The sequence below is a fragment of the Alosa pseudoharengus genome, unplaced genomic scaffold (assembly GCF_046254945.1).
Source record: "Alosa pseudoharengus isolate Yale_2024_CS ecotype anadromous, Long Island Sound unplaced genomic scaffold, YU_APseudo_1.1 YU_APseudo_1.1_scf_18, whole genome shotgun sequence".
Lineage (NCBI taxonomy): Eukaryota > Metazoa > Chordata > Actinopteri > Clupeiformes > Clupeidae > Alosa > Alosa pseudoharengus.
Window position 1 is genome coordinate 36,271,608 of NW_027468650.1, and position 26,459 is coordinate 36,298,066.

At 39.3% G+C, this 26,459-nt stretch overlaps 1 protein-coding gene across 1 annotated transcript in view; it reads right to left on the reverse strand.

The window, feature by feature from the left end:
- Positions 1–1,398: 1,398 nt before the first annotated feature.
- eci2 (enoyl-CoA delta isomerase 2) overlaps positions 1,399–26,459 on the reverse strand; it is a 56,250-nt gene continuing 31,189 nt past the window's right edge. Inside the window, exons 5-10 of the mRNA XM_076291086.1 lie at positions 19,424–19,493; positions 17,242–17,344; positions 16,994–17,114; positions 14,242–14,331; positions 13,008–13,151; positions 1,399–1,956 (exon numbers count right to left, since the gene is read on the reverse strand). Coding sequence (XP_076147201.1) covers positions 1,801–1,956; positions 13,008–13,151; positions 14,242–14,331; positions 16,994–17,114; positions 17,242–17,344; positions 19,424–19,493 — 684 coding nt within the window. The 3' untranslated portion in view covers positions 1,399–1,800. The remainder of the gene's footprint in view (positions 1,957–13,007; positions 13,152–14,241; positions 14,332–16,993; positions 17,115–17,241; positions 17,345–19,423; positions 19,494–26,459) is intronic.

Genomic DNA, 26,459 nt, shown 5'->3' on the forward strand with positions numbered 1-26,459 from the left:
AGAAGTTACCCTTCCTGGGGCGCAAGCTAAGGTAAGCTAACTGGCTCATTTGTTTTGGTCGTGGGTAAGGAGAAGTTACCCTTCCTGGGGCGCAAGCTAAGGTAAGCTAACTGGCTCATTTGTTTTGTGTTTGTGATGGACTGTGCCTAGGTTGATGGTACTTGGCTAAGGTTCTTTATGGTTTATGGTTCAGTCCACATCAACGGGACGGACCGACCTAGCCAACTTAAAACCATGCCTAGGTTGGTTAAGGGTATTTGGATGCTTGTTGTGGTAATATGGGGCAGCATGGGGCGTAAGCTAACTGCTAACTGCTGGCTAATTTGTTTTGTGTTTGGGATGGGGCCTAAGATAATGGGCTAAGCTAACTGGCTAATTTGTTTTGTGTTTGTGATGGGCTGTGCCTAGGGTGATGGTACTTGGCTAAGGTTCTTTATGGTTTATGGTTCAGTCCACATCAACGGGACGGACCGACCTAGCCAACTTAGACCATGCCTGGGCTGGTTAAGAGTATTTTGAGTATTGGATATTTCAATGTGGTAATATGGTGGTAGCATGGAGGGGAGTGTCTCCAGGACGCTGGTTTCACTGTTAAGCCTTCATGAGGTGTCGTGGGCCTAACTTAACGAAACATCGGTGAATGAGGGTGCCCACTTGATAACCCCAATGACATGCCGCATACTATATAGGCTACTGCTGTTGGATAGGCCATTTGCATTGTGCTTGTGACCATTTGTTGGCGGATTTGTGGGTAGTGTGCTTTTTAAAGTTAAACTTGAGCAGGGGCTTCTGAATGTGTTTTTACCTTGGATTTTGGCACAAGGGATTTTAACATCTAATCCTGTGTATTAATGTAATTTAAAAAGTGAAGTTGCAGCCCTCAACTGATGTTGATGTTGTGTTTTGTCATGTCATGTTGTGTTTTGGCCTGATGCGCCACCCTCCACCTATCTACTAATCACAAAGTCAGTAGTGTTTCGGTATCCGGGTTGGCAACCTCAAGTCAGGGGGGAGGGGGAGGGGATACACCTCTCTACAGTCATTTGAAAGTGATTGCAGTACCAGTTTTGGCCACAATCTTACATATGGTTCCTTTAACATTAATTTCACTAAAATGTGCAATTCTGTTCTGTGCCAGATGAGCAACATGAGCACACCGGTCTATTCAAGCTACTGTAACTATAAAAAATCTATGACCCACAGGCCCAAAAATGGGGTTCTCACTACCACTTGGGTATTTACTGTCATGCAGAAATATCCTCCAGATACACACATGATCTCTAGCAGTGCAGTACATGGGTAAGCCTGTGGAAACGCATCTACAATAAGGCCAAAGATTGAGTGTAGCCTTTTCCCACCTGATTGGGGAGCACAAGGGACTGAGTGGTAGCGAGGAAGTAAGACAAAACAAACTGTTATTGTATTGGAGGGCAGTACAATTCATTGTAAATGAAAGGCACATTATACAAAGAAATATATCATTCAATACAGGCACACGTGGAGTTATATTAGCAAAACATGTCATTGTACATAAGGCATTGTATTGTAAGTATGGAGGTAGTGCAGCACAACAAAGGAGACTGTTACTGTCCAGTCTAGTACCCAGATCTGTCAAAGACATGTCTAAATGGAAATTTCGTTACAATTCCATTCTTTCATTTCACTACACTATATATAAAACATCTAGGTGGCATTTAAAAAGAATAGCAATTACTAACTGGCATACAAAATTTACATTTTCAATTACAAAATGTGACAGCAGGACATTGTATGCTAGGTGGTCTTCAGGCCTTCTTCCTCTCACAGCCTTGACTTGGCCTGGAAAAAACTCATGATGGCCTGCATGCATTCATCTGAAAGCCAGCGCTCGACCAGCCGCTCCACTTCCTGATCATTGACAGAATGGAGACGGTCCCTCTCTGAAGTCCGAATCAGTTGCTTAGAAAGGGCTAGAGACTGAGGCATACAAAAACAAAGACAAGAAGGCAGAAAGCCTTAGCGTTTTACACTTTAGCATTTTACACGTCTGGGCCCATACTCACAAAACATTTTATTTTACCGCTAAGAGTACTCCTAAATTTCTCATGCACAAGCTTGACCCCGGAGATTGGCTGATGAGTGACAGGTCTGTGAGAACGCATGCGCTACATGAGTACCGCGAAGGACACGAGACAAATAGGTAAAAAAAGAGACGAGTCGACAGGCTGCAAGGCAAATAGCCCATTAATGGAATACACTACAGATTGATGTAGTCTTTGCAACATTTGTAATGAACCTGTATTAAGATATGTTATCATAGATGAGAAGCAATTTAAATTGATTTACAATGAAACATTACATTTAGTTTAAAGGCCGTGTTGCAGGGTTAATTTTCCAACGAATTTGCACAATTTGCTTGTTGATAATAAACATTTAAACTGTTATCCATTTAATTTGATGTTGTTGGGTATCACAAAACGGAATATAATACGAAAAAGCAGGTAATATTTCACAGCATTTGAAGTGATTCTCCTTTCCCCCACAATGCATTGCATTACGTCACCTTGGGGAGACTACAGACCAAAGCCCACCTTGAGACCCTTGAGAGTAACGAGAGGAGTAAAGAGAGACGAGTAAGGGATTGTTCAGCAGTAGATAGCGCATATTATAGATAAATAGATAGGCTATAGATAGCCTAGATATGTATATAGACAGATAGATAGCTAGATAGATCATGTCATTATGCTGGTCACAGGGGAGCTCCTCGACCAGCGGCCAAAATGCACTCGCTTCCCTAGTTACTGCAGCTCTCCACCACAGTTTCCATCGGGACGGCACAGCCCACACAAGCACCTGCAAAACTGCGACTTGCCCATATTATCTCCCTCTTTGGTAAGCCTTACCCTGACGATGTCAATGGCAATCAAGCAGTAGTTATCAAAAATATTCATGCTGAAGACACGACCAGCCTAATCGGCGGCGGCTAGAAGCTAAGTAACTGGGGTGGCTCAAAGGTGGGACTAAAAAGTTAGCCCAGCTAGCTATCATGATGCTTCATATTCTGATCTTCTGACTAAGTTTGCCCGGTAGCCTACTTATCTGAACTAACGACATGATCACTATCACTAGATATAAAGAACATGTTGACTTTCATTCGGTGCTGTTCACTGACAGTAACAAAAAAAGTGTCGTAATGTTATAAGCATAATACATTGAACTGAATAGGTGCATTATGTAGCCTCATAACGAGGCCTCTCAAATTCAGAAAATTGCATTAAACTAAAATCGGAAGACATTGTTATCTTTGTTAGACCATAGGGTCGTTGTCATATAAATGCTGTAACGAAATTCGAAGTGTAAATATACAAACTTTATGTTGAAAGTGTAACCGCGACCGTTTCCCATAGGAATGAATGTAAAACATACCCTCCAAAACGAGACCTACCGAAATTCAGAAAAATTACTAAATTGATATCAGGCACCGTTATTACCATTGGTAGATCATAGGGTAGCTGTGATATAAATGCTGTGACGAAATTCGAAGTGTAAATATACAAACTTTATGTTGAAAGTGTAACCGCGACCGTTTCCCATAGGAATGAATGTAAAACATATACCCTCCAAAACGAGACCTCCCGAAATTCAGAAAAAATACTAAATTGATATCAGGCACCGTTATTACCATTGGTAGATCATAGGGTAGCTGTGATATAAATGTTGTGACGAAATTCGAAGTGTAAATATACAAACTTTATGTTGAAAGTGTAACCGCGATGTCCATTGAAATGCATTGAAATGTATGTGAATATTGGGCCTGGTTTCCTCAGCCTCTGGATTTGTGTATGCTCAATGAAAATATGGTGTTGTTAAAGGATATATTCTGAACTGGCTGGTGCTCCACATGCTTCTCACACATAGGCTAAATTGAGCAATCTGTGTTTTAGTATGAACATTTCTAATAAATTCATTATTATGGATGTCCGGGTCAGTTTTCATCAATGAGTCTAGCCATTCATTCAACCAACCAACAATCTCTCTTCATATTAAGTTTCACATAACCATAGAAAACAAGTGAGGGGCATTACCAACAGTCTGCATTTATTTGATTGGTGAGCCTATTTTTTTTTCTAGCCATCATTGCACTTCTAGTCACACATTTGTCCAGAAAAAGAGGAATCCATTTAGCCTGACTCTGCCTGTCTACGTACTTCCGGTCATTTACATTTCCCTACAGTACTCCGTCTGGAATAGCTCTAGTTCACTTTGTTTACTCCGGCAACTTGTCTCCGAACCAACCAGCGAATAGGGGGCATTCCTGAGAGCGATTACGTATAAGTTGCAAGCCTATCGTTATCGTTGTGTCCCCCGTGGTTAACATACGTCATTACCAAACGTTAGTGATTGAACTCCAATGATTTCAAACTTCAGACAAACGTCCACCAACCAGGAAATAAACGTTTGCCAATCGATCTAGGCCAGACTCTCTGCGAAGTCAGAGAGTCTGGTATCCAGGCTAGAATCCATTGGGATGCTGATAACACTGCCTTGGCCAATTGAGAGCACATACCCAAATTACAATCCTTACTCTTGGAGCAATGCATTGAAGGGCTGGAATCATTCATATATTGATAAAATATGGGTCTATGGGGACTATTGCTCTTCTATGCTTTTATTTGCTACTACTGTTTGATTTTGTTTATGTAAAGCACTGTGCATTGAAAGACCTCTGTGTATGAAATGCGCTACATAAATAAAGTTGACTTGACTTTTGTGGAATGATGCATCATCTATGAAATTTGCAACGATGTGACTCAACAGCAGTGTTGGGAGTAACGCATTACAAAGTAACGAAGTTGGGAGTAACACGTTACAAAGTATAGTAAGTGTTACTATAATTCCACGCGTTACTGTAATTCCACTACTTTTAGAGGTAACAAGCATATAACAAAGTATTTTTATAAATCAAGTAATAAGTGAAATTTGGCACGCTGATTGGGGACAGTCCAAAAATTAATTTCACCAAGTTTCATGCCGGGACCTCCAGCGCTCTAGCGCCACCAACAGGCCAAAGTTGGATGTGCGTTCACGTTCAGATTGAGGGTTGGGGGGGGGGGGGGATAGATGGGGGCGGCGACACTCAGCACTGGTTCAGCCCCACAAAATCAGTTATGTTTTGATGTGAAACTTGACCTTGTAACTCAGCCAATCTTGGGTTGTTTGACATGGAACTTGCTGTGACTGCTTAATGCTATATGTCTGATGCAACACCATTGAGTTACATGGCAAATCTGGCCTGCTGAACTGACTGCTTGGCCCCCTCATTGCTGCTTGCAGCTATATTTTCTAGATAGATTTTCTAGATAGATTTAGCACATAATATCTTATCAACCACAAAGGAAACTTAGATCATCCAATTCTAATCTTTTAATCGTACCCAAAGTGCTCCACAAACAAAGTGGAGAAGCTGCTTTTATCCATTATGCCCCCAAACTATGGAACACCCTGCCTCTGTACATCAAGCAGGCGAGTTCAGTAAATATTTTTAAAAAAGATCTGAAAACATACCTGTACAGGAAAGCTTTTAGTTAACTCGTCTTATCCTGTAGACTACTTTTTCAGATTATTCTACATCTGCTGCTATTGGAGGGCGCAGCCAGCCAGAAGCAGATGGGCTCCCCCTATTAAGTCAGGTTCTGCTCAAGGTTTCTTCCTGGAATATGGGAGTTTTTCCTTGCCACAGTTGCCATATGGCGTGCTTGTGGGGGGTAAGAGGGTTAAGGCTGCCAGTCTTATGACATGTCATTTTCAATATTTTTGATATGTTGCTGAGTGGATCATAAACGTCCCCAGCAATGAAGAAATGTGATTGATAATGACTGACTGACTATTTTGTTACATGCTTCAAATGTAAAGCACTTTGAGCTGCATTCTGTGTATGAAAGGTGCTATACAAATAAACCTTAAAATTAAGCATTTTTCAGTCGCAGTTATGTTTCTGCTCTTTTGAACTTTGAAATGTGGCCATAAATATGACGAGACACTTATCTCTTCTATGATCAAAGAAAGATTTCATTTGAGTTTATTTATTTCAACTAATGACAGAAAATATCCCGAAGTGCATCCACATATTCTAATGCACTATGCACAGTTATTTCCACTCATAGAAAATGGTGGGATGCAAGCATTCCGATCCACTCAGAAATGTAATTAGACTACTTGCACGTCCTTAAAGAGACAGGCACTCAATTAGACCTGCACAACACAAATACAATGTAATGACATTAAAGGGAAGTGTAAAAATCAATATGAAACACTGAAATAACTAAATACTTAGTTGGCTATTAGTAATTATGTAGATCTCAGAATATGAATGATTTTAAAAATATGAACCTAATATGAATTCCAAAATGTATGAATGTATTGAAACATATGACATGATACAATCTTTTTAGGGGGTGGCTGTCTTTTTTGGACAGTTTTAGATAAGCTTATACTGCTTTGTGAATTACCCCATCCAAAGCATTTCTTCATTTAGGGTCATTCCAAGTGAAAACAGCCAAAATCGGGGTATCATGTACATGGTACCTCTCAGATTTGGCTGAAAAGCGGTGAAAATATGCCTTATGTTACCAAACTGAGGAATCTGAAGTTTCAGGTCAATATCTCAAACGGTTTGCCCGTGCCGTCCATTTGAAATTCGGGTGCCACGGCCCTAATTGACACATTGGAATTTCACATTTCTGGAGGCAGAATCAACATTCCTTACTGTTTAGGTGAGAGGTGGGTCACCAAAGTCCTAAAAAATGTTGACGGCATGAACGTTCAGATGAACATGGTGACATTTTTGTGAAATTCATGAAGTGTGTCAACAACATCCTCACATGGCCATCGGACCAAAGACAGATCCCCTGTTGGGTGCCATTCCAACATATCATTTGTTGTGTCAGTGTGCCAGACATCTATGGACGTAGTGCTCGCCAATACGAACTTGACCAAAATGACCATGACAAAATGATGCCACTGCTTCCACAATTTCTTGGATAATACTTAAAGACACTATTCCATTTAATTTTCAATTTAATTTTATTTGGAGTGACAGGGGCAAGGAAAAACTCACTTTTATTTGTAGTGTTCTTACACTATGTAACATTCTTGTTATTTAGTTTGAAAGTTTGATGGCGGGTCTCTTTCATGGGGGATAAGGGGTTAATCTGTGACAGACTGAGCATAATACTAAGTTATTTCCACTATTTTCATGCTTTATCATCACTAAATTCTCCCTGATTTACATTCCAGACTTCTGGAAACAATGTCCAAAATGGTGCATTATGAAGAATAAAATTCATATTATGGAGCTTCATAGTCAAAAATCTTATTTCATTAAAAGAAAGAACAAATATGTATCTTTATCTGGTACCATCAGTGGTACCATAACCCTCAAATTAATTTTGGAAAGAGCAAAGTTCCCAAATATAACAAATAATCCTGTTTAGAATAAATATGATCATTAATCGTGGTGCTACGGCCACCCAAAAAGTGAAAAATCACACATGCTGTCAACATTTTTTTAGGACTTTGGTGACCCACCTCTCCTCCAAACAGTAAGGAATGTTGATTCTGCCTTCAGAATTGTGTAGTACAGGCTACAATGAACTACCACACCAGTTTCCAGCCTTCTACCACTATTAGAACAGACGTTATGGGCTTCCAAAAATGGCAAAGGATGAAATGTGAAATTCCAATGTGTCAATTAGGGCCGTGGCACCCGAATTTCAAATGGACGCCACGGGCAAACCGTTTAAGATATTGACCTGAAACTTCAGATTCCTCAGTTTGGTAACATAAGGCATATTTTCACCGCTTTTCAGCAAAATCTGAGAGGTGTCATGTACATGGGTGGCTGAGTTGACATGGAATGACCCTGTAGCTACACATAAAGCACTTTGATTTTTTGTAATCCTTTACTTTTCTTATTGTTTTTTAATAAGAATACCAAGATGTGTGATCATCTTGGTCAGAGTTTATCTTTACTACCCTTAGTTGCCCTCAATTAAAAATTTCTTTGAAACACGCCTAAAAACACGGCAACTTCATCGCAATTTTTTCCGAAAAGTTGCCACGAAATCAGCCATTTTAGGCTGCAACAATCTCAAAAAAGTTCCCCAAAATCCTGGAAGGACTGATTTTTACTGCTTCATCTAGCTCCACCAATGCCACTTTCATTTTCAATAATGCAACATCATCCCCTTTACCCCTTTGTTGATATAAAGAGCCCCGGGATACAAGAAATGTAGATGCTGACTCAATAATTAACATACAATAACAACCTCGTTGCTAGGTCACAGGAGAGTCACGCCACTCCATCTGGCATTTTGTTTTTGATTGATATTCGTTTTAAATATTTTTATAATTTAATGTAATGTTTTTTTTTTTTTTTTTAGTTTATTTTTAATGTACTCTTAACTTATATTTAGTTGCTTTGCATGGGCGTTATTTTCTATGCATTCTGCCCTGTTGTCAATCTATAAAGCCATAATTGGTCTTTCGGTCTGCATTAGGCTAACGTAACGTAATGTTAACATTACCTTGACATTAACTTAATGGCTGGCTGAGACTGCCCTATGGTGTTGCCTGGGCGACTATGTGTTGTTCAATGCCAAGTCACCATTGCCCATAGAATTACTATTGATATTGTGTTTGTTTGTGTCTATGTCAAACACTTTGAGCCACTGTGCTTGAAAGAGTATACATTTAAATGTACCTTACTAGGGATCGACCGATATATCGGCCGGCCGATATATCAGGCCGATATTTGTGTTTTTTACGTGTATCGGCATCGGCCGATAAGCGGCTGCATTCGCCGATAGTTTTCCTCCCGCTTATTTACATAGGCTACAGGCATCCACAGGCAGCTCTGTGTTGCTGGAGACGCTGTTCACGTGCAGACTGCCCTTTCCCCACTAGCAGAGTGCTGAAAGCCTGCTCTTCAAGACAACAGTAAACTTTCAAAGCATCTTTTAACTGTTTGACTTAGCTGAAATATTGCTATACTTGAAAGTGGAAGGAAGTTTGTGGGTCCAAATGGAAAACGCGAATGACAGATAGATAGATACTTTATTTAATGCTGAATGCCTCGTCTATAGCCTAAACCTGCTTGCCATTGTATTTAGGGAGCTGCAAATAGCTAAGTTGCAGGCTATCCATATGCATGCGGTAGCGGTAGCTGTTACGAACACTGGTCATATGATTAAGTAGCCTAATGCCAACGTTGTTCCGTGGCATTTGTGGGAGTTTTATTCAACAACCACCTGGCTGAGTTTTGGACGTGTGTGGGTGTGTGTGTCTCCCTCCCTGAATGCCTCGTCTATAAAACTGCTTGCCATTGTATTTAGGGAGCTGCAAATAGCTAAGTTGGGCGGAGTTGCCATCGCAGTGATATCAGAGCTTTAATAATGAGAGACGTGTTATACGTAGTTGAATATGAATTCGTGTTAACGTTTATCGTGTACCAGACATAAGTGTAGGCTACCGTGTATGCCTTACTTGTTTTTAGAGCCGTTTGCTAACGTTATCATTATCTATCCAGTTCAATGGTGGTTGAGTTTTCGTCAGCTACCAAACAGAAGTTTGTGTGTGCGTCTTGTCTGTCTCACTCAGTGGGACACACGCATCACAGCGATATGAGAGTGCTGCGCTACCTGAAGGAGAGCTTTTAAAACTTTGAAAAAATATGTTTTCAAACCTTTTAACGTTGATGCCGTTTAGAACCGAAACATCTGAAACCACGTTATTTTCCTCTGCTGATTTATGTTCTGTGGTTGACAAATCTGGCAACTTTTCTTTTTTAGAAAAATATAGACAGAAAAATTTAAACCATGAAGTCTTAAATTACAAATCAAGCACTTTATTTCAATAGCTAGGCTACTTTTCAGGCTTGTTTTCTTAAATTATTTAAATGTGTTGACAAAGGACATTTTGTGAGGACCTGAATTATGAACCACCTTGCTTATTGTCTTTGCACTTTGCTTATTGTGTGGATTCATACTGTATGATTTAAACTGGCATATCTTACATAGACAGTGTTGCAGAACTGTTTTTACATACAAGTTGGTTCAATATTGCAAACAACTCATCTATATTATATTTTACCACGTCTGCTCGCGGACTACTTGGGATAGCTTGCGGACCACCAGTGATCCCCGGACCACACTTTGAGGAACACTGGTCTACGAATATGACAGTGGTCCAGTCAAATCTTTTACTGTCCATGGTCAAATCCCAGCCGAGCTATAACTGTAGCTCGACTTACCTGTGCATGTAAACATACTGACTGACAAAAAATCAGAATGAGTAATTATAACAGACGAGTAGCCCTGTGGACACACAATATTGTTGGAAAATTGAGATGTGTAAAACACTATTTGACTCAAATGGTAATCAGAAATAATTTGTTATAAAAAAAAAAGACTAAAATGTGTTGACTAAAACTGACTAAGACCAAGATACCTTTAGTTTTCTTTTGACTTAAACTAGACTAAAATTACGAGACTTTTAGTCGATTGACTAACAAAATTGACTAACAAAAATTATATTTGAATGACTAAATATGACAAAGACTAAAAAAGACATTTCGTCACAAGACTAAGACTAAATTAAAAATAGGTGACAAAATTAACACTAAGTGAGTAGGCCTATTGTGTAGACTAATTATAGGCTACTGTTGAAGTAGGTCTGAATCTTTTTTTTTTTAAGCTAAGGTTAGTTAAGTGGTCCTGAAACTGAAAAAGTTTGAGAAACACTGTCATAGGCCAAAGTATTAATGTTTTACTCCGCCTCGCTAGATGGCGATATGCGCCCAAACCAACACATTCCCCAAACAGACTCTCCATCTTAGCCATAGCTAACTTGCTAGCGAACTTTCCATATTAGCTTACTTGCTAGCAAACCTTGCATCATCAGTCTAACTAGTTAAATAGTTGACATTACATGATGAACATTTTTGTATGGACATTCTGGGGGATGTTAATTTGTATGAGAGAAGCTTCAACTTCTGGGTATGTAGCATTGTGGCATAAAGCTTAGGTAGCAGAAATCTCCAGTGTTCTTGTTCCATGTAGTTTGTGTTGCAGCCCCTGGGTTGCAGCAACAGCACGTAGACTAGCCTACAGGAAAGCTGTTGCGTATGAACTCATTCGGAATATTTTGAAAACATAACAGCTAGATATTCTGTCTTCTCATTTTGTAGACGAAAATGAAGAGAGATTTTATCTTAGTTTTTATTTCATGCAAAACATTTTAGTCTCGTCTTTTTTCGTCAACAATAATGCATCTTAACCCATTTAAGCCCAAATTTTTCCCAGACATGCAAATATGCAGATCATGTGTTATTAGCAACCCTTTGAAGTAATCAATAATTTTTTTTTTTTTAAAATGTATAAAAGTAGATGAAAAAGTGAGTTTTATTACCGGTCACAATTGTGACCGGTGGGATAATATGCGTATACTCAATTAAAGGTTGCTCAAATTGCTTTTTTGTTAAAATAAAGGTATTCTGACAGGACTTTTCAAACTGATATGAACACTGACACCATTGGCAATAATAAATATGAAAAATATGTAAACATTGTTTATTTACCAGGAGCTTCGGCTCGTTAAAATAGAACCCTGAATGTGTACATGTATGTCTGTGCGTGCGTGTCTGCATGTAGTTGTGAGAGTTAGTGTATAGGGTCTCTGTGTGTGTATCTGCATGGGGTGTGAGAGTTAGTGTGCATATTGTGTGTGTGTGTGTGTATATATATATATATATATATATATATATATATATATATATATGTGTGTGCATGTGTACTGTATGTCTCTGTGTGTGTCTGAGTGTGTATATCTGTGTGTGTGAGTGTGTATGTCTGTGTGTGTGCGCGTATATACACACACACACACACACACATATATATATATATATGTGTGTGTGTGTGTGTATCTGCAGGTGGGTGTGAGAGCAGCAGGCAAAGTGCATGTCGCGTGCAATGTGAAGTCCCCTTGAGTGTGTATGTCTGTGTGTGTGTTTGTGTCTTTGTGTGTGTGAGTGTGTATGTCTGTGTGTGTGAGTGTATATCTGTGTGTGTGTGTGAGTGTGTATCTGTGTGTGTGAGTGTGTATATCTGTGTGTGTGAGTGTGTATGTCTGTGTGTGTGTTTGTGTCTGTGTGTGAGTGTGTATGTCTGAGTGTGTATATCTGTGTATGTGAGTGTATATCTGTGTGTGTGTGTATGTGTGTATTTGTGTGTATGTGTGTGTATGTGTGTGTGTGTATGTGTGTGTGTGTATGTGTGTGTGTGTATGTGTGTGTGTGAGTGTGTATATTTGTGTGAGTGTGTATGTGAGTGAGTGTATGTCTGTGTGTGTGTGAGTGTGTATATCTGTGTGTATGTGTGTGTGAGTATGTATGTGTGTGTGTATCTGTGTGTAAGTGTGTGTGTATGTCTCTGTATGTGTGTATGTATGAGTATGTGTATGTGTGTGTGTTTGTAGGTGTAGAAGTATGTGTGCATCTAGATACAACATTCTATCCCTATACCTTACCGATTTGGATTTCTATTTTTTCAGTGTGAACTAATTACCTAAAAATGTAACTCATTGGGTAATTTTACCAGGTAAACAATTTCCTTTACATTTTTTTGGCGTACATTTTATGCATATCAAAGACACTATGTATAAAATGTCAATACTTATTCAGCCTGTACAATTATTGAAGGAGCATATAGTTGTAACTTTTCCATGTTTAATTCCGTAACCCTTAACAGCGACCTGTGTATATTTTCATTTCAAGTAAATCGCTAATGTGCTAATCGTGCCATCCTGTGTTGTGCTTACAATAAACAACACAGTTAACTCTAACCATTTCAGAAAACTGGTTCTGCAGATTGAAGTGATATGAATATTCCATCTTTGGTATGTAATATATATGAAACATATGGCAAGGGATAACGCACAGGTGTGATAGTGTTTTGATTGATAAATGTACTCACATTCCTAGGCAGTTTTGCATAAGCTTTCAGTCTTGTCCACACCTCTGTCTGGAAGCTACTGTCAGGGAAGACTTCAGTAATCAAACCCTGCTCACAGGCCTGGGTGGCTGTGAGCTTCTTGTTGAATAACAGCATTTCACTAGCCTAAAATGGGAAAAACACAATGTGTGGTTGTGGTTTGAGAGCTTGCCAACTGACTAGATCTCAGACATAATGCTTTATCTTCAAACAAAAGGTACTATATGATGAGCACAGTTACCTCTGTTTCAAATATTTTTCAGAATACTCTCTCATATTTATTTTCTCATATTGTTTATGAGAATGTTCTTCTCATTTTAGTAGGCAATATCCCAGCTCACTTTATATGAATCAAGCGTAAACTTGCTATTTGGCCTATACTTTTTTCACACTGACATACTAAAACAAGACTTAAGTGGGATGACACCACTGCACTAAAAAAATTCCATCAGCAGGACTACACCTAGTCAAATATGCAAAGGAATATCAAATGACACCAATGCTCACCAATCAGGGGTGGCACAAATTAAAAAAACATTTGGAACATTGAACTGAATCAATTAATTAACATTCAAAAATCATATTGCAAATTACAATACATGTCAGAAAAATTGCAATTAGATATTTTCCCTAAATTGTGTAGCCCTAACAATAACAATAAAATGAACTCCACTCTGTTTATCCATACACTATACTATTTCTACATAGAGTTCGCCTTTGGGATGATAATAGCGATAAATCCACAATGCACAACATTAGTGAGCTGAAATGAAGACCAGAAAGCCAACTCGTTGTTACCAGACAGGTAGCATGGTTTCCATAGAGCGAGAAAGCACTAGAGAACTAATTCCTACTGCCTTTTACCTAATGTTAACTTAAACCTGTCCTCTCCTCTAGCCATGTTGTTGTTGCAGCGTGGTACCATACCTAAGACAAGTGCATGATGGGGGCAGTTAGGCTGCTCTAACCCAAGCCTGAACCCTGCAAGTGCATGCTTACTTTGATCAAGCAAGTCATCCGAGTTTTGCAAATGTAGACAAGCACATGCCAAAGTTGAACCCTGTGAAATCACGATGTTATATAAGCTGGCTAACGGATATGTGTTAGTCTGGGGTACAGCTGCCACTGGCGACTGACAGCTAAAGAAGTTTTGTCACCATCTGGAGCACCATTATGTTGCTATAAATAATGGTTAGCATGACTGATATGTGCATACCTTTGCAGCACCCATCATCTTTGGGAAGGTATAGGAAGAACACCCCTCAGGACTTTGTCCAAGCTGGCTAAATGGGGTATGAAAGGTTGCCTGTAAGGGTTAAGATGCATGTAATTGTTATCATAAATGATTATGCTTTCATGGTAAAAAAATAACAGACACTGAGTGTAGCCAGCTTTCAAACAAGGTCATCGCATGTACAGTAAGGTTAACCAAAGGTACCTGTGATATACTTTTACTTCAATAGTTGCATGAAAGTATAGCAGAATTCCTAAATGTACAACTTGTGGGAGCATTCCTTTTTCCAAAGCAAGTTCAGGGGTAGACATCAAACCTTCAGTTGCTGGGGGCCAAATATTTAACTGCGTTTAGCTCTATTCAAAACACCATGTAATGCTTTAGATGACTTTCAAAAGTTGTAAATCCAAACATCTTGGTTAATATTGTTAATATTTTGGGAACCTTGAAATTTTGGTACTAAGGCGATAACTCTGATATCAGTGATATTAGAAGTGCCCATTGGTGTGTGGCTGAAGGCTTACCACTAATGAACAGGATCTCCAAAAACATTAAGGGCCCTATTTTGGCAATCAGAAACAAAGGGTCAGAGGCGCAAAGTTTATAGACATTAACCCTCAGAATTCCAGTGGCATGGATCCACTGGTGACTATCGAAAGGGGAGGGTTCAGGGATTACGCTAAATTAATTGGTTTTTGGATCCATTAAGTAGAACCAACTTAATCGTCATTTTAAAATAATATTTTACCGTGACCAGAATATGTCAATATGTCAAAACACTCACACAAAACTCACAAAACAACATTTTTGCTGCTGTGTCCAAAGGGTTCATAATCCATCCAGGCCTATGCCTGTCAAAAGTTTGGAATACCCTAATTGACTGACTTAACTGAAGTGTTTAATTTGGTTCCTTGGTTAAAATAATAGGCTATGTTTGCATCTGCTAATAAACTTAAACATAAACATAAACACAAACAAATGTGATTTCCTGTGAAATTCCTGACTGCGCCTTCAGCGTTAGCCTACTATTATTTGTTGACATCAAACCTGGAGATGAACGGACGGCAGCTGTTGCTAAAATTCACTTGCGTGTTTTTTTTTTTTTTTTTTTTTTTTTAATTAGGCGACCTTTTTTACATCGGCGCTTAAATTCTAGGAGCGGCGCCAGTGCTGAATACATTAGTAGGGGAAACACTGGGCCATGTTCACACTTGGCATCTTTCTTTGACAAGAAAAGTTGGCCAGGGTGTCTTATTTGATTAGAAAAATCACTGGCAGCAAAAAGCAGTTGAGAGTCTTTTGCTCAACAAAGTGTATACACATACACACACTGACCAAGAAATTTGTGACATGTCTAGCTTAACTCCACGAACGAATGGTGATAGCTTAACTCTCATGTCTCATATAGCTCATTGTACTCAAAGTTGATCGTAATAAGTTTCTCCACCGCTACCATCTCAATTTCTACAAGTTGTTATGGGACATAAACATCTCATTACTATTACTGCAATTGATCAGCTTCCAAAAAAGCACTTGACGTGGGACACTTTTTTCTTTTTAAAAAAAAAAAAAGACACTCAGCTACAGAAAAATAAAACAAAACAGACAACACTGTTTAACAAAGCGCTGAGGATTTTTTGCATTAGGCTAAAGTGAGATTTTCCCCTTCTGTTCCTTCTCCATCTCTGTCTCAAATGCACAAGCAAACCAGAGTTGATTGGATACAAAAATACCTCACTGGAATTATCCCGGTCTTCTTATTAAAGCTGCAGTAGGCAAGATTTTTTTTTAGCATATTCACTGAAACCGACACTATGCTCTGACAGAACAACATAAATCAGCCGGTTTTAGAAAAAAAAAACAGCACTTCTACCTCCACCTAGAACCTGTTATTTGTTTTGCAAAAATCCACAGCTCCTGGTGCAATCAGAGCAGGGCTGTGTGAGATCTGACTGTCAATCACAGTCTGGTGCACCCTGACGAGCACAAACTCGATGAGAGGGTGCTCGGTGGTAGTGGGGGAGGGGCATGAGAGTTGTAAACATTCAAAATGTTGGCTAAGTCCCCTCAATCTGTCAGACTTGCCAACTGCAGCTTTAATTTGCGAATGCATTTTATGAGTGTTTTCTCTAAAGTTCTCTAGGTTATACCAGTAAAACTTATCTGATAGTCAGCAAGCAGAGTAATATCAACATGCTACTTTGCACAAGTTTACAGAGAGCCGAGGTAAGAAATGTTAAGGCATGTGTTTGAGTGTGGGCATACGAGAGAGAGGGAGAGAGAGAGGATGAAGGGTGCTTTGGCTACCAGACGTTTCCCATTGTAATAGGCAGTGAGTAACATTGTGTAACATAGCCTAGGCTGTTTTAGACAAGGCTACATTGACTGCACTTACCCAGTACCCTCCAGAATTATTGCCACCTTGGGTAAAGTTGACAAAAAACAAGTATAAAACATAATCTTTTGATGATTAATTGTGGGTGATGATTCAGTGGGTAGTCTCCTGGCAATAAGCATTTGTTTATGAGTGATGTGTTGTGCAAGTGTTGTGCTGTGAGCAAGAGTGCTGACCCATGTTAAGAGACTAGTGACTTCAAAAAGTAGGTCAAAATAATGGATAAACCACAGATATTAACATGCATATCTTTAAACATAGAAAAGCTGTTTTCAGCAGTAGGCTCTCCTTTGGGGTCTAAGCAATTTTACTTATTGTGTGAATCAAGAAACATCTCACCCTTTCAGTGGCATACACCACATCGAAAAGACCGAGCACAGTGACTGATACTCCCACAGCAGGACCATTTACAACGCCTATTAGAGGCTTAGGGAAGTCAATGTAGGCTTTCACATATTGTCTGTTAATGACAAAGAATACACAAACTGTCAGTGCATCACATTAAAATCATAACTGTAATGTCAATACTTTCTTTCAGTTTTAACAATCCAACAGCATTTAATCTGTTCATACTATATGTCTCTCACCTCAGCAGTTCTCCTGCATCCTTGGCCATCTGTTCCATTCCTCCCTCAGGAATTTTGGTGAAATTGGTGAGATCATTTCCACTGCAGTAGTAATCTCCACTACCTAAGTCATTGACAGAGATACACACACACACACTCCTATTCAACATGTTTGAATTACCCCAAATAAAGCACATATATTTATCTACAGAAATTCATTCTGGATTCATCTACAATTTCATTGAATTACAGCTACTTCTCTAAATACGTGCCATTATTGTGCTCTGGATCGCAGTGCTGACGTAGGATGAGAATGGTGTGCTAGAATGGGCAAACACAACTTCAAAAACTATCATGAAATAGAGTTATACCCTTCATTTTAATCTGTTCAAATTACACACCTTACCAGCACCAAAGTACTCCCAGACAATCACAATTTCCCCACACCATTTTTGAGAGACATTTTTGTTTGAGAGATGGTGTCAACTCATCCAGCATCTTTTACAGTCACGTTACAAAGTTAGCACACCTATGCTAAAGTTGACTAAAAAGAGGAATAAAAAAAATAATCTTTTGGAAATTGATCTTAATGCCTTAATAAAAAAATGAGTAAAAATCCAACCTTCAAGGACACTTTTCTTTGTGAGTGAATAATGTATCATAAATAAATAATAAATAAATAAATAAATGTTCTACCTTAAAATTCAGGGGGCATAAGTAAACACACCCCTATGTTAAATTCCCATAGAGGCAGACACGTATTATATTAACAGGTTAATTTATTAGTGTGCTTCTCTATTATAAGGGGGACCAATAGTGCTACTTTAAATTAATGAATTAATAAATAACAAAGTATATGTTTAAAAATCTTATGGCAGCACTGTATGCCAAGATAGCCTTGGTACATCTTAGCTCAAGACAACAACGTCAATTTTAATTCAATTTCATATTTAATATCACTTATAAAGTGCCAAAACATTGCACATTTCTCATGGCGCTTTACAGAGTGTTAAACAATCAGAGAAGGCCAATGAGTAACAGGGAAAAACTCCCTAGAATTGGAGATACATGTAGGAAGAAACCTCGAGCAGATCCACGACTCAAGGGCCTGCCTAGGGTCAGTACAGAACAGCAAGGTCGGTTTACATGATAAATGAATGTCTTGTCGTATTATACGATGCAGTTCAAGTTAGAGATGCACCGATATGGAATTTTAGGGTCGATAACGATAACCGATATTTATTGGTTTGTTGTGGCCGATACCGATACGATAACCGATAATATTACTCTTGAAAAAAAACTGTGAAAAGTGATTTGGGGAAAGCATTTAATAAGCATAATTTTATTGCAGTAATTTTACCTACCACCAAATGATGGACAGAACTCATAATAGTCCTCAATAGTACGGCAGTCAACAACATAACATAGCCTAGCCCTACAGTATGTGTGGCTCCTTTAAGTGAACCTGACGTCAGTGAATTGCGAGTGAGTGGCTAGAGAGTTTGAATCGTTTTCATTTAGGACTAAACGCTCATAAACGGCTCAGCTTGGAATAAGCTACAGTATAGCGACCAAATCAGAGTTTGTGAGGGAAACTTAGGTTTAGTTTCAACTGCGGGTAACTGAATAAAGCTGCAACTCCTCAGACTGTATCTTATGTCCGTCTACTCTGTTGCGCACAACCTGCTGCCTACTTATGTACTCGTCCCACTAACGAGTTTGTTTATTTGTTTCCCCGACCAGCAAGGTAAAGTGCAAACACACCAGCACAAGACGGCTCTAGATAGGGCTGAGCTCCGCTGTTAAGGTTAAATGGCGGATCATTCATGAGAGGATTTTGAGATGCACAGATTCCCAAATGACCGCATATCCACAGATTTTGTTAGAGTGGTGAAATACATTCACACCGCTGACATTATATTGAGGAAAAAGTACAGCCAACCAAGCTCAAGTAGGCTAGCTCAGTGTAGCCAGACGGACCTTACGTAGGCCTAAATTAGGACTTAAAAAAATATCGGCGCAAATTATCGGCCAGAATTCTGTTATCGGACCGATAATAATATTTACATTTTTTCATTTATCGGCTAATAATTTATCGGCCGCCGATATATCGTGCATCCCTAGTTCAAGTAAGTGAAAGTCAAAATATCATAAAGTTGAGGTCGAAGTTGATATTTTCAGCCACACATTTGTATGTCTTTACCTGTGAAGACAGTGATGACCGAATCATCTTTAGCAGCTTGGTCCAGTGCTTTGATAATTTCATTATACATCTGTGAAAAATGGCATAGACAAGTGAAGAAGCATTAGAGGTAGACATCCTGTAACTTGTTTTCCTTACTAGTGAATTCTATTACATGAGCACAGAAAAAAATTTGCTTTAACTTTAACAGAACACATTGCTCACATGTGTATATTGTTGTCTATTTACAGGTGGCAAATATTCTACAGTTACCTATCAATGCTCTACGCACAAAAAGCTGTCCTAGAGTCAGAAATCTTTTCTGCAGGTACACCTTTATACCACCTTGGGGATCAAACGTGTCTCATGTATTTTGTGTGTGTGTGTCAGGAATTGTAACTATAAAACTGATTTGAGACTTTTCAAAACAATGACAAACAATATTCAGTATTGTCCACATGTCCTTTACTTACTATATATATATTCCACCGGTAAAAACGCTCCAAATTTACTATGTCTTTCAATTACAAATCTATTGTGCCGTTACGCACTCTGCTGCATGTACAATTCATGGAGTCATTTTAAACTTTTGAGACGATTCAGGCACTTCCTGGTTGAATAGCCAATGGTGTAGATTAGAATATATTTGTAATTGTAAAATATTTGTAATTCTCCTGAGTGCACGAATCACAATCTTTGATGGTGCACTAGCAGAGAGGTGTGGTGCCTGAGGGTTACCCTACCTCTTGCCCTGTTATGAAGTGCAAAGAGGAGGAGTCCTCTGTTGATCTCTCTGATAGTATATGGGATGCTGAGCTTTTGAGTGGCCGACTGAGAGTTTTGGGTCCTAAAGAGATAAACCTGTGGGTGGCTCTGAGTTGCCATTTGAAAATTAATTGATCCATGTTGATCTCTTGTAGTGTTTGGCTTTTTGAATCCGAACAAGTAAGTGGAGAGCTCCTTTTGGTTGACCAGGAGTCTGCACTTGGGATGAATTCAGCTTGTACTGCTGGTGGCGATGGTCAGGGAACTGGCTATGGTAATTAAGTAACAGGTGTCTCTCTACAGAAGTGAAGGGGGATTGTGAGACAGAGGCTGGATTATTTGTGGAACATGAGTTTTTTGAGGATTTTGTTGATGCTCCTGACCCTGAAAGAGGGGTGGCTCAGCCTCAGTGGGTCACAGTGAATCATCAGCCAGGGAAGATTCTGGAGTTTGCACAACAGTTAACTGAAAACTTTCCAGTTCTCCAGAATTGTTTCACTCCACTGGTAATTTGATTGTTTTCTCCAGACAAGGAGGTAGCAATGCCACTTTGAAAAGGTCTGCATTCTTGCAGTTGCTGAGTTGGTTGGGCCTGGTAGACAAGAAGAGGTTGGAGTCTCTTAGTTTTGACACCAAATTCTGAAGTCGGCCCAAAACTGAGTTGTCACAGCCATGTAGACCATTGGCTGGTGGGATCAGGTTGCAAAGTCCTATGAAGGTTATCACCAGTGTTTTAGGTGGAGTTTGGTGTTGAATCTTTCTTACCTGGACATGCGCTGAAGTGTCAGCAGAGAGGTTTTGGTTTATTTTTGTGATTGATTGACTCTGGACTGTCTGAGATTATGGCTTTGTTAGTTTCCTCAGTGTTTCACAGTAAACTGAATTGTTTAGCTATCCAATGGATGGGGTGTTGCTAGGGTGTAGCCGTAATGTTAGCCTAGCCTTCTGCCTATAGACCGGTTTCAGGTCCCTAACAACCGTAGTCAAGAACGAACTCGGAGGACAAGCAGTAGTTTGTTTACACTGACAGCGCATAGAAAGCAAGCTGGCTGAACTTGATATAAGATGAAGAATAAAAACAAATTGCCAAAATATTTCGGTGTAGCCGAGTCTGGATTGTTTTCATCTAGAGGTGTAGTGGATTTACCTATGAAAAAGCAACGGATTTTAAGGAAGGTAGGCTAAACATTTGGCCAGTCACTGTAACGTTAAAGTTAGGTTAGGCTTAGGCTAATGTTAATGTTAGGGCTTCAACTGCACAAACAGTTTATAATTACATTAAAGTGAGAACATTACCTACTCAAAGGCTACATAATGACAGGGGTGGACAATCATTTCCCCCTGGGGTCAGAGGATAAACTTTGATAAAGTAGACTATGCTGCTGGCCACACATTGAACGATTGGCTGAAATACAATGCACAAAATGCATTGTGCTGGATGTTAATTGACAGGAAAGTAGCCTATGATGGATTAGCTAAGCTAGGCTACCTTATAGTAGGCCTATGCAATAACATTACTTGCAAGCCCATGTCTTCTTTCTTAAACACAGGGATTAAAGTGAAAAAAAATCGTTTGACTGAACTTTTTTCAGGCCATAAGTCATACGTTGTTCATATCTACCTATAGAGATAGCACCCCTTTTGCGGTCGCGACCTATTGGTTTTTAATGTACAAAAAGATGCAAACAGCAAAGTAAAGGGAGTATTCGCCTTATTCACACAGCGCCCATTGTTTAAACCAAAAAGAGGCTACAGGGTACACTTACTATATAATTAATGCCACCTACAGGTGAATGCATAGAACATAACAATCCTATGGTTTGTGTACCCTGTAGCCTCGTTTTAGCCGCCAATGGCCGCCATGTGAATAAGGCGAATTGAGAGTGTTCTTGATTGAGATTGAGTTTTCCTGATGAACAAAAATATATTTTAGTACCATCCCTGACCATTGCTGATTAGCCATTGCTGTTCTTTTCTACTGCAGCAATATTGTAGAAAGGCTTTAACACACTCCTATTTAATTACTTCAGGCCAAAAGTGTTTAAAGGGGAGATTTTTTTCTTGTTAATATGCAATTCAACACCAAGTAAAATCTATAAAATCAAGTTTGCAAGACTTCCCATCAAAGTAACAAATCAGAACATTCTAGATATTGTTCATATTTCCATTTGTTGACTCATCCGCATTTAATGATAACATGGTCATTTTGAGTTTAACAGACAACTCAGTTTTCCAATGAGCAGCAATACTGTGTGTGCTCATGCAGGAGGTCTGCGCATTTGTAACGACAATCTGGAGACGGCGCTTTTGTCTTCAGCAACAGATTGTATAAGGTTGACAAGAGGTTGCGATATGGTTAAGGACAGGTCGTGTTGCGCTATGAAAGAACATGCGTAGCCTACTTTCTAAACGTAAAAACGGTCAGCCATAGATAAACGTAGCCTACCTCTGTCGTGGTGGCTAGTTGCACCAGGTAGGGAAGATGTCCTGAAGTGCACGAACGTTAACCTTATGGCGGTCTTCTGATTGGTGGCGTGCTAAAACGTTTTCCTATTGCATCCATAAACAATTTTCTTGCAGCGAACCGCGCAAAAGCAAACTCCTGGCACTTTAATTTCTTTACACCATGGCTTGTTAGTTCTCCCCCGTTTCCAACAGCTGCCTTCCTTTAGCAACAACGCATCCATGACAGCTAGTGGCCTTGCCAAATAGACGCACACAAATCATGACGCTAATATGCGAGGTTCTGGTAGGCCCACTGGTTATGGTTTTGTGCTATAAATTAATAATATTTTATAGCAAAGTTTTAAGTCGACTATTTTAATTGTATGGTTATTTTTTGTCAACATACACTCACAACCTATTGTCGTTAAAAGTGAGGCCTAAGCAAAATAGGCTACAAGGCTGTCTGTGCGTCAAACACGACTGACCCCCTTACTCGACACGCTCAGTCAAAACCTTCCGTCGCAAATTGTGAAAAACATTGTTGTATGTCATAACAGACGGGATAATAAATTGCATAGGCTACGGTTTATATTGCGTCGCTTTACACATAATGTTAGTTGCATTGATTAAAAACTGTAACAATAATAGTAGCCTACATCGGGTGGCATAGCAGGCTATCTGTTCAAATCATAGGTGACACCCAAAATGAATGACCTCCCCTGACAAGAGTTCGCGATAGTAAGTGTCTACATTGATACACGGAAAGAACACAGCCTCCGAATTCGCACAGAGCTCACAATATCATATCCAAAAAAGTTAAACGGATTGGCCAACCTCATCAGCTGTCTCGATTGTGTCACTATAATCCAACTTTTAGACCGTTATAGTCCTCCATACGTGTTCTTTTTTTTAAGCAAACGCCCGAGACAAGTGTGTAGCTACAACATACAAAGCGAAACTCATGGCTGACGTAGGCCGTATAGGACGTATCTTCTTGAGCGGTCACGGATTGAGACACAGAAAGTTCTCAAGAACACTATTAGGTCTTTAAACATTTACCTAATATTTGTAGTTGCCTTAAAAAAGGAAAAGCAAAGGTGACAGTCCCCCCCCCCCTCCTATTTTTTTTCTCATCGGATCTGCATCGATCTCAAATATGACATTTCTAAAATCAAATTGACGGAAATCCGTCCTATGACGGAGAACTTTAATCCTTGTAAACAAACGACTCAAATGGAGTGTCAACTTTTTAAATTTTTAGCTTTGAACGGACACATCACAAAAAAATGTTATGTCTCCTGTACCACACAGGGGAAATTCAGTCTGCTTTTCTCTGCCAAAAGTTAACCATTTTCAAGCACCTTGCGTCTTTCTTTCAATATCTTGTTATACGGCTCTGGGTTTGCTTGTCCTCCGAGTTCGTCCTTAACGACGGTTGTTAGGGACCTGAAACCGGTCTATTGAGGATTTCTAGGTGATGTCACAGACGTGAGAATTCTACTGTGGCCATTTTGGGAGTCTACTAAGCTCCACTAAGCTCCTACTAAGGTCCAAGCTTAGAGGTCTCAATTAACTTTAGTCTAAGTCTTCAAGTCTTTATTTTTCAACTGATTTCATTTTAATATGCCTTATAGCCAATGTGGTGTGCAGAGGCGTCTCATTTGGAGTATTGAAAAATCTAATTTAGCATTAGACAAGGCGATTGCGGCAGTCAGCAATGTTGTCACTACCACAATTTTTCAACTAGAAAGCCTGTCAAACAACATGCTTAACATTGATGATAATGACAGGGCACAAGGAAAAGTTTGGCTGCCTACACTGTAAAAAAATATTTTCCCTTTTAGTTATGTTAACTTGTAATATTTAGCCAAGTAGACTTCAATTTAACTCTGTTGTTCAGATAACTTATATATTTGGGTTTTAGTGGTGAAAACCAATGACACAATTGGTACAACTTATTTTTTTGTCATATCCACTAGTTATCATAGTTCACCTCCATTTCACGCTGCGTCACGTAAATGGCGCATGCGCAGACACCTAACCGCACCTCGAAGTCATTTTTCGTGAGGGTGACCTTTCTTTTACTGTCTGTGAGGATGACCGACAGCTAGGGTTGGGCACCGAAACACGGTTCTAATATGGCACCGGTGCCGACACAAACGGTAGTAACTGCATCGAATCACAACGTGGATTTCGGTGCCTCATTTCGGTGCTTAAATAGCGTTTCTTTTTTTTTTTTTAATACGAGGCATCACTGCATGTCATGCGCCATCTCTAACGTCTTGCTCTGATAGCAACACATCCAGATACAGTTAGCTAACATAAACACTGGATGTATAAACCAGAGGGGTGCACCACATGAGTGGACAGTGTTTGACAGCTTGCATGAGACCAAATAGCTTACTTTAAAGCGATATCGCGAGCTCCTGTCAAATTCTAGCAGTGGGCCTAACTACACACAAGCAAAAGGCTATGAAACAACATCAACAGTAGGCTAGCCTAGCCTATACGTTACACAATATCCTTGCTAATGCGCTAACTGACATTTATTTGAAATGTTATCAGCAAAGTTGTAAACTTTATTTCACGGTGTGTTAAACAACATAATGGCATGATATTAATCTTTCATGTGCATGAGGTCCATATAGCATCACAATGAATATGAAGATCATGTTAAAAGTTAGCTGGCAAAAACAAATATGTAGGTTACATACCTGAGGTCACTGAGCTGTCAAAGAGGCTGAAACCATCTCCGTACGTTATCGCTAATTAAACTCAGCTGACTGGTGTTAGCGCATAGCCATAGTTGCTGTTAAAATGCCTACTTGGCTAGCGCTGGGAATCTTAACACTTCAACACCGACATGTAGCCTAACATGTTCAAAACTACTGCGTGTTATGGGTTAAGTCAAGACATACAATTTCTTGAAGCATTTGGGAACACACTGAATTAACTGGAAAGTAGAGTCCCTTAGATTAGCTTGCTTGCAAATGCCGTTGTCCATGACCTGGCAGTTTTATGGCAAAGGGTTTGAACATAACTTATGGCAAACCGCCTACACTGGGTAAACTTGAAAGCTTACCATTGTGTGTGCATGCATGGCAAGCTGTTTTAACATTTAAATGTATTATTCATAGGAGCAATGAGATATTGATAGTAAATTGAATATAACAGTTCAATTTCATGTTCAAATTTGTCTCATCAATAAAAAAAGCAATTCATGCTTTAGACCATTTTAATTTAAAACATTTTAAAAACAAAGTACCGGTTCAGGCACCGTTTCGGCACCGGCACCGTTTTAAAAGGTATCGATTTAGCACCGGTATCGGATAAAACCCAAACGATACCCAACCCTACCGACAGCCATTTTCTCCTGCCTGGGAAAGATGTTCCCAACTGACAAAGACGTTTTGGTGAGTGAACCTCTCTTTAGCAGCTCATTGTTGATTCAATATGGTTTGGGTTGTATTTTTAGAAATATAATATGGAAATAGTCGTAAAACACGGTTTGACTGACAACTCATTCACACGATACCTTACAACAAAATGGAAGCTAGCCCTTGCTAATAGAAAAACGTAGCATTAGCTAACTATCTTTTTCAAGATCTAACTATCTTAAAATTGCGTCTCCATGTAAAGATTAACTTAGCATGACTAGTAATCTCCACGTGACGTTTGTACTACGAAGGCATGGAAAAGGTGTAGTTTAATAAGTATCGAACTTTATTGCATGTACCATGCCGCCATTTCCAACTCAAGCGTACTATAGCAGGTGCACCGGGACGTTAGCATTAGCTAACTGGCTTTCAAGACCTAACGTTAACCATCTTAAAATTGCTTTCGTAGA